This window comes from Amphiprion ocellaris, chromosome 10, assembly GCF_022539595.1.
Source record: "Amphiprion ocellaris isolate individual 3 ecotype Okinawa chromosome 10, ASM2253959v1, whole genome shotgun sequence".
NCBI classification, from domain to species: domain Eukaryota; kingdom Metazoa; phylum Chordata; class Actinopteri; family Pomacentridae; genus Amphiprion; species Amphiprion ocellaris.
In genome coordinates, this window is record NC_072775.1 from 12,230,703 (window position 1) to 12,239,379 (window position 8,677).

Below are 8,677 nucleotides of genomic sequence, written 5' to 3' on the forward strand. Positions count from 1 at the left end.
TCGTGCCCTGTTTTTGACAACATGTATACAAGAGCTTTTCTAAGAGGTTCCTCCCATCTGTCCATGCCGGTGCACTGACAGGTTGGCAGGTAAACATAAACATGTTGGAGGGATTAAATCGAGTTGCCAGTAAATGGTCACAGAAGGGGCTGAGGAGGCATTTGTAGACAATTAGCCACACAATAGGTGACGCACACAGGGACAAACAGTTATTTCCGGGTCTGGATAGGGTAATATTTTAAATAGCTTTGTTTATGAGGAGCAAGAACAAGGAGAGAATGGCACAGTCGATATGCTTAACTTTAAACAAAGCTTTTATTTTATGTATTTACAATGTAAAAAAACAAACACGGGTCATTATTCGTGCATACATGAGACACAAAATTCACATTTTACATTCAAAGTGCCAAAGTTATTCAAATCACTTCAAAACATAAACATTAAAACATTAACTGTCATAACCAGTGCATATTATATAGTACATTTATTAATGGACAATGTGTGAAATCAGTATGAGATGTGTGATAGATGCAATGGAACATAAAACAGGGTTGGATTAACCCAACATTCTGGAGAGATCTTGCTTCTCCCTGGAGAAAGAAAGAAAGATTATTATGTGTTCTTCTTCAGCAAATCCCATAAAGAGACCAAAATGACCTCATTTTACTAACAGGCATTATTTGTGTAGGCAAGCTTGATATAACACATTCCCATCTACTCTTGTTTAAAAAAATGTGCAACTATCCATTTGTATTGTATGTTTTTAAATATTTATGTCTACAGCAGGAACCAGCGGCCATCAGGGGCTGAGGGCCACAGGCGATGGAGAAACCAAAGCAATGAGAGATGCTTTATGGCAATGTTGTTTTTGTCTTGGGATTTGTTGACAGTAACCTAAAATATTTCCTCTGTGCAAATCCTATCAAACAACAACAGCAGCAGCAGCACTTAGCAGTAATTTACAACCTGCAGCTAAACAAACTGGATACTCACTGTGGGCCAGCAGGGTTGATCAGGCGTTGCAGCTCTTGAAGGTGCTGAGATACGCTGACTGTTGGTTAAACATAAGAAAACCGGGATTTGTCATTACTCGGCCATAAAAATAATCAATCTGGTTGCTGTTCAGTATTCTAATGTGGAGTTTTGCTTGTGGAGCTAAAGTTTAACAGTAACTGTTGGACTGTTACTCCACCAGGAACAACACTGTTACTGAGAAGACATGTTGCTAAATCTGAAAGACATCATCAGACCTGGGCAAATCTATGGGAGGTATCTGAGAAAATACCAAACCCGTGTCGTAAAAGTGTCCCAGAATGGCAATAAAACTTGCAAACAATCACAGGTAAAGTGTGTATTCATTCTTACCTGGGCCACCTGCCAGACCAGTCGTCCTTCCTGCTCCAATTGAAGATCCACTTCCACCACTGGATGTTCCTCTCCCTGGTACACTTCCTGGCTTACTTTGTCCTGAGTTAGAGCTCCCCACCCCAAACCAACTAAATCCAGAGCTGCTTGACCCATTTTTGCTCGATGATCCAGTTGACCCAGTTGACCCAGTTGATCCAGTTGACCCGGTTGACCTAGTTGACCCAGATGACCCACTTGACCAAGATGACCCACTTGATCCAGTTGACCCAGTTGACCCAGTTGACCCACTTGACCGAGATGATGACCCAAACCCAGAGCTTGAGGAGGTTTTTTCATTCGATGTTGGCTTATTTGAGCCCAACCCTGTGGAGCCAAAGCTTGAACTTGACCCTGTTGACCCAGAGGATGACCCAGAGGATGACCCATATGCCGATGAGCCTCTTGTATTCTGTGCTGGTTTATCTGAACCAAACCCACCTGAGCTAAGATTTGGACTGGATGCCACTGATCCAAAGCTTGAGAGCCCTCCTCCAGTCGATCCAGGCTTATTATATCCAGATCCAGAGGAGCTCAGGCTTGGACTGGACCCAGCAGAAGAGTAGGATGAACCTGAAGAGGATGATCCGCTGGACACAGGCTTATTGAATGATGACCCAGATGAGCCCAAATTTGAACCGAACCCATTTGACCCTGTCCTACCAATCTGACCCAAACTGGAAGAGCTGGATGACGAAGAGCTGGATGAAGAAGAGCTGGATCCACCAGCGCCATATGAGCCCCACCCAGGCTGAATCGGCGTGTTCTGCCGAGAGCCCATACTTCCTGAATATCCACCAAACCCTACCTGAAATAAAGTAAAAGCAACATTATGACAGACAAAACTGATTCTCCATCATTTTTACTTGTTAAAACTGAACTTCAATGACATTATATGATGTAGTTGACAACATAGCATCATATTCTCTGTTTTAAGACACAAACCACTGATTCCATGACTATAACAATCTAGGTTCTAAATTTGTCCTTCAACAACAGCAGCAGACACTTAACATAAGAGACAACAGCTTTTGCCCGCTTTCACCTTTCTGCCCTCTTGTTCTTTACTGCCAGACATTTTCCTCCCCCACCTCCTCCTCCTATGCACATGAAGCTGGATCATTTCCAACAACAAATCGGGCTCCTTTGATCTTATACATCTTATGTAAGAGGTCATTAGCTCAAAGCAGTGGGATCTGAGCTCTGCTGTATTTTAGTATTTCCACACCTGTTATACTGTAAGCAGATACGACCTCTGATAGTGCAGAGAGTTTTGTTGAAAACAAAAGCAGAATCTGTGCACAGAATCACTTGATTGCTGCACAAACATATCAAGATCTTTATAGATATTTATGGTAAGATTTGATAGTAAGATGAGGACTAACTGTACAGACTCACATTACGTCACACTAAAGCATTTCTGTTCTTTGCAGTTGGTTCTCTGAGTGAACCTTGAGAGAATCAATTTTTCAAATCTGAGTAATCTGAATGTAACATTAGTAATTAAAAGCTGAATGAAGAACACAGTTAGTCATGCAATTTCTTCTTACCTTAGCCATGCAGGAGATGTTGAGCTGCTTGACTTGCTCTGTAAGGTGATCAACCTCTTTACTCTTATATCTGACATTGTTTCGCAGCACGTCTATTTCTCCGGTCATCCTCAACTTCTCCATCAGGAGTCTCTCCTTGTCCTGATCATGTTTCCGCTGAAGCTTGTCCAAGTTCTGCCTGTTCTGCTCGATCAGGCCCGTGCGGTTCTGGCTGCACCAGCGGTAGTCCTCAGACAGTCGCCAGTTTTCTGCCTTCAAGCGAATGCTCTCAGCCTGGATGTTCGACACCTGGTCTCCCACGACATTCAGGTAACGCTGCAGCTTGTCCTCCACCTCCCTGGACAGACTGGTACAGTTGGAGCGGATCTGCTCAAGGTGTTCCTGCTGCTTCGGGCAGGAGATCTGGAAGTGGAGGTGTGCGGGGAAGAGAGAGTTGATCTTCACCAAAAAAGCTCTGGAGACATTCAGAACCGAGTTCAAGGACAGGGAGAACTCCTCTTTGGATGTCTGCCTGTGGAACTGCAGCTCCTTCTCTTGTGTGGATTTGTCCCTCCTCAGACGGATGGTCTCCAGGTTCAGGTTGTCTCTCTCTTTAGAAATCTGGTCCATTTCCATCCTCATTCTCTGCACTGTTTGGGTGAAGTTGGACTCCACAAGCACCCTTTTGGCTTCCAGCTGCTCAGCCAGCAGCCCACAGTTACAACCGCCTGGAAGTTGCGCTGTTTTTAAAAAAAAAATTACGAATGAAGAAAGATTAACAAAATAAGAGGCTTTAAAAAATAAATCAAGTGGGAGACTTACCCAAACCTTTTGTGCAATATTGAATTTTCATCTAATTTTTTCAGGTTCGTTTTAGTGTACTTATTTAATTCCAGTAATGTATCATATCTTATTGCTTTTTTACTTTTAGACACTGCATTTCTTATGTTATGTCACTTCTTTTTTCTGAGCAATATCTGGCACAAGAATTTCTTTCAGGATAAATGAAGCTTCATCTTATCTTAATTTTTTTTGGATTACTTTGTGGTTTGCACAAAAAAAATATCATACTTACGCATTGGTTGACGGAAAACTGAAGGACCTCTGATCCTGCAAGACAGCAAATCGGCATTGCACTGTTGCTGTTCAGATTAGAGGGAAAAAGCCACAGGTGATTTAGTGATTTGGTTTAGAGCAGTTGAGTAGAAAAACAGCAAAACATAAATCAATCACAAATCATGTAAACGATTTATCAACATTGTTTAGGTCAACCGGTCCTAAAAATATTGTAACATGTGGGCTAAAGTGGTAGTATATGACTCAAAATTATCTCATTTAAAAATGGAAATAAGAATAATCAGCAGAATAACTAAAAAACAATACTGCAGAATAATTTGTGAGTGGTGTAAGATAAGATAAGATAAGATAAGATAAGATAAGATAAGATAAGATAAGATAAGATAAGATAAGATAAGATAAGATAAGATAAGATAAGATAAGATAAGATAAGATAAGATAAGATAAGATAAGATAAGATGTAATAATCCCACAGTAAGCAAAGCAGCAAAGATAGTGCAAATACTTAAGGAATGTAGTATAAAAGTAAGAATAAATCAAAATGTACATAAGCACTAGATCTAAAAATACCATTACTGCACATATCAATAGTATTGCACACATTTTTTGATGAATAGAAATACTGATAGAGTATTATTACTGCATGGATTGTCTATATATTTTAGTGTTTGAGGCCAGTATGACACTATTACACCTCATTAAATGACTGAAGTAGCAGCTTTATTAACTTTTTATCAACTTGATTAAAGCATTGCAGATTTAGTGATAGCTATTTCCATCTGATCTGGAACTTTACTTACACTAACAACTTAGTGCACCTTTGTTGACACAAAGATCATTTCTACTGCTGTTCAAATGTTAGACATGTAAGACATAGAACTTAATTTACACACAGTTCTACTACAGATACCAAATTGCCAACTTAAGTTTGGCTTCTCACCAGCTTCCTCTCATTTTCTTGGATGAACAGAATCGACATGTTGCAGACAAATCGCAGTTTGGCCAGGTCGAAGTCATTGCGAGCCTTCTCCGTCAGGGTGGCGTTGAGTAAGTTGGTCAGGTTGGTCCTCTGCTGCCTGAGAGCTACGTTCTCTATGGAGAGCCGGCTGAAGCTCTCCTCTAGGTCCTGGATTCGAGACGTGGACGCCGAGTCCTGCGTCTTACCGTAGACCAGAAAGAGCACCAGGCTGACTATGATAAGAGACTGAATGAGCGAAGAGAAGAAGAAGACGATGCGCATGTAGTAGCCACAGCCTTTGCCCTTGGAGCGGTACTGCATCTTCTTTCGGGCCTCTGGGCTGTACTTGGACACCTGGGAGTAGCCACTGCTGTACATGAGGGCTGGTGGTAGGTCAGAGAGATGGTGCACAATGTAGTCTGAGGCTTAAAAAAATCACTGTGAGCCAAGTTCAAACTAAGTTCAGCTCCAGTTCAGAGGACAAATATCAGCTCTCTGCAAGCCAAATGAGCACAATATTTCAGAGCAGCCAGCGGATTTCGCAGTCCATTTCTTGTGAGGCTTTTGCCCCTTCCTCTAACAAATCCCAACACACTGTAGACGTGGGCCAGACGTTTCCTCTCGGCGGCACTGATAACGTGAGAATTGATAAGATTGTGAATTAGGTGTAAACATGGACACAGATTTATAAACTCCTCTGGCCACACATTTCCCATGATGGGAAGTGGTGCTGGTTTCAGTCTCCTCCCTCCATTGGCTGTCCCATCCCATGCAGAGTTTAGCATACACACACACACACACACACACACACACATGTATATGCGTGTATGTACCGTACAAGTCCTCACACACACTCTCCAACACATATATGTAAATTTGCTGAGCTTGAATTTTCACTGATCTGGGGAATGATTAAAATAAAGATCATTTTTTGTGATCTAAGGAGTGCATCTCATTCATAAAATCTAATTTATTATGCAGTTACTGTTGAACAAACAAGTAGGTAACATCTACACTGACAACACGTCTCTATTGTGTCTATTCACCGGCCATAAAGACATCACCAGACTCCATGTGTGCAGCTTCTCCATAAACCTGCCAAATACATTTTTATGGGATCATGAACAGTGTTTTCCGGCACTCCACAGGCCAGGAGGACAATGGCTCGTGTTATTCTTTTGCAAATTCTCATTCAGTGGCTCTTTGATGGCACAAGTCTCAGTCCAACATGATGACGTCCGTTAACTTCCCTTCGTGTCATAAGGACAAACACACACACTGGCACACACAGATACTTAATTTAAAATGAAATCCAGCAGCCTGACAGTAACAGTCGCAACTTTTTCCTGCCAGGCATTGTTGACATGCTTGGCCTCATCTCGCCAGGAAGCGGCAATTCATAGAGGAACTGCTGATGGCCAAACCTGTAGCTACTTTCTGGAAAAGATCCAGGATTAAAGGCATCAACAAATGCAGGATATCAGAGACAAATAGAAGGCGTAAATAACCCGACGTAAATTCAAAAGAGGCGAAGTGCATTGTTTAATCTTTACGTCTAGACGAGTTTCTTCTGGTGCCATGTTTTCAACCAGACTGAAACAGCACTCTTAAGTCAGTAGCTTGCTGCATAATTTCTACACCTCAGTAATGTGTAGTCAGTTAAATAGGCCTAATCACAAACAGCACAGTGTCCAGTGGGAGAAGATCTGATGCTCCAGTATGACTCAAAACATTTGTTTGGTCAGATGCAGAGACAGACAATAATTGTTTTAGGGTTAGTCAGACTGAAAGTATTATTTACAATAAGGTGGCACAATGTCTCATTGTTTCTTTATTTTCAGGAAATCGCTTCAGGTCAGATAGTATTTTTGGTTGCTCACTTTGATCATTTACCCATGCAGACAAACTGCTACATTAAAGCGAGCTCATACACAGTATTATAAACGTTTTTTTTATGTAGCCATCATTTGATTTAAAATCTGGTTCATTAAGTTATGTTTTTGTAATCATTAATGAAGTGCATTAGACTTTAAAATTCCATAGAATGAGTACATGTAAGACACTTAGATCAAAGTGACCTTGTTCTGTTTAGGACTCCCATCTGTGTCCATACAACCTTTGGTTCCTCTCTTTTGGCTGCAGGTTCTCAGTTTTCAAAGTAGGATTCCTTTCAGCCTTCGAGAGTCTATACAAGCACTTCAAATAAATCCACAATTAAAACTGAATAATACACATGTCAACAAATGAAAACATTTACAAACACTTCTTTATTCACATTTAAAAACATATTTTTGTACTGTCTTTACATTTTTAATGACAACAACACAAAATCCTGCCACAAAAACAGTGTGAACATTTTACTGGTTGTTCAGATCTACTTGGTTATGCTGTTAAAAATCTTCTGTTTGAGAACAACAGTCATGGAGAAGCAGTTTGTAATAAAATTCTGCCAGAAACTTAATAGTTGTGGGATGTACAGTGTATATTAGATGGAGCAGGACATGGTAACCCAGAAGCCTCAAACATCCTCAAATATTCAGTGAAAGGGTGTGGTGATCAGAAACATCTGTTTCAATCATTCTGTCATAGAAAATGAAGAGTTGGAAACTCAAGGCAGCCAATGATATACACGGCTTTTACAAGTGCATGTAAACCTTTATTTAAAACTACAAATGTGAGACTAGCCATGCTTATCCAGTCCATTCTGTAGACCATAATGATCTGGTTGCCCCTCATTATCATTCTGCTATAGGTGAAAAAACACTCTGTTGTGTTTGTGTTTCTTTAAAACAATCATAGTTGGTTGCAGCTTTAATGTTCCCTCAAAATAGTGACAGGTAGAATTGTTGTGGTGGAATACAATCAGAGTGTTACGCACTGTATTTAAAATGGATTATCCACAGCAAAAAACTAACAGGGCTACCTTGCTGCACGATTCAAATCCTCGACAAAACTTTACATTTTGAAGTGCGGCAAGGGATAGCCTAAGGGGGAGGCAAAGCTACTGTATCCATCACATGAACATCAGGAGGCTCCACCTTCTGTCACTGCCACACTTTTAGTGTAACCAGTCCTTCTTCTTTCTCTTTCTTCCTTTTCCATCCTTTGCAGTTCTTTCTTCTCTTCTCTTTTTGCTGCTCTTTCTTCTCTTCGTTTTCTTTCAGTTTCTTTTCTTTCTTTTGCATTTTCTCCTCCTCTGTCTTCCTCTGGAACAAACCAAAGAATCCTCTTTTCTTGGTCTTTTCAATCAGAAGTTGCTGAAGCTCCTGATTTTCAAGCTCCGGGATTTTCCTCCCTTCCTCTATTGTCTTTTTCTCCACCAGAAGTTAACTATACTTCTCTTCCAATACCTTCTTGCTGGTCTCCACTTTCTCCTTCTGTTCCTAGAGTTCAGTATTAATGGCCTCCATGTTATTATTCTTCTCCTGGAGTTGTTTGTACTTTACCTCCATTTCTTTGTTAGCCACCTGGAGGTCTTGGTTCTTTGCCTCTGTTTCATTGCATTGCTCCTAGAGGTCTTTGTTTGTCTTTTCTAGTTTTTTGTAGGCCTCTTGGAGACGTTTGTTACCTCCATTTCTTTGTTACTCTCCAGGATGTGTTTGTTTGTTACCTCCATTTCTTTGTAGGCCTCTTGGAGATGTTTGTTACCTCCATTTCTTTGTAGGCCTCTAGAGGTGTTTCTTCATCTCAAACTCATTGTTTACCTCCA

At 40.8% G+C, this 8,677-nt stretch overlaps 1 protein-coding gene across 1 annotated transcript; it reads right to left on the reverse strand.

Annotated features, from left to right (window-relative positions):
- Window positions 1–296: 296 nt before the first annotated feature.
- Window positions 297–5,642, reverse strand: plvapa (plasmalemma vesicle associated protein a). The gene is made up of 6 exons (XM_023267858.3): window positions 4,951–5,642; window positions 4,009–4,075; window positions 2,955–3,673; window positions 1,366–2,212; window positions 994–1,051; window positions 297–590 (listed from the first exon to the last, which is right to left on the reverse strand). The coding sequence occupies exons 1-6, from the start codon at window positions 5,344–5,346 to the stop codon at window positions 557–559; spliced, it is 2,121 nt and encodes a 706-aa protein (XP_023123626.1). The 5' UTR covers window positions 5,347–5,642; the 3' UTR covers window positions 297–556.
- Window positions 5,643–8,677: the final 3,035 nt, after the last annotated feature.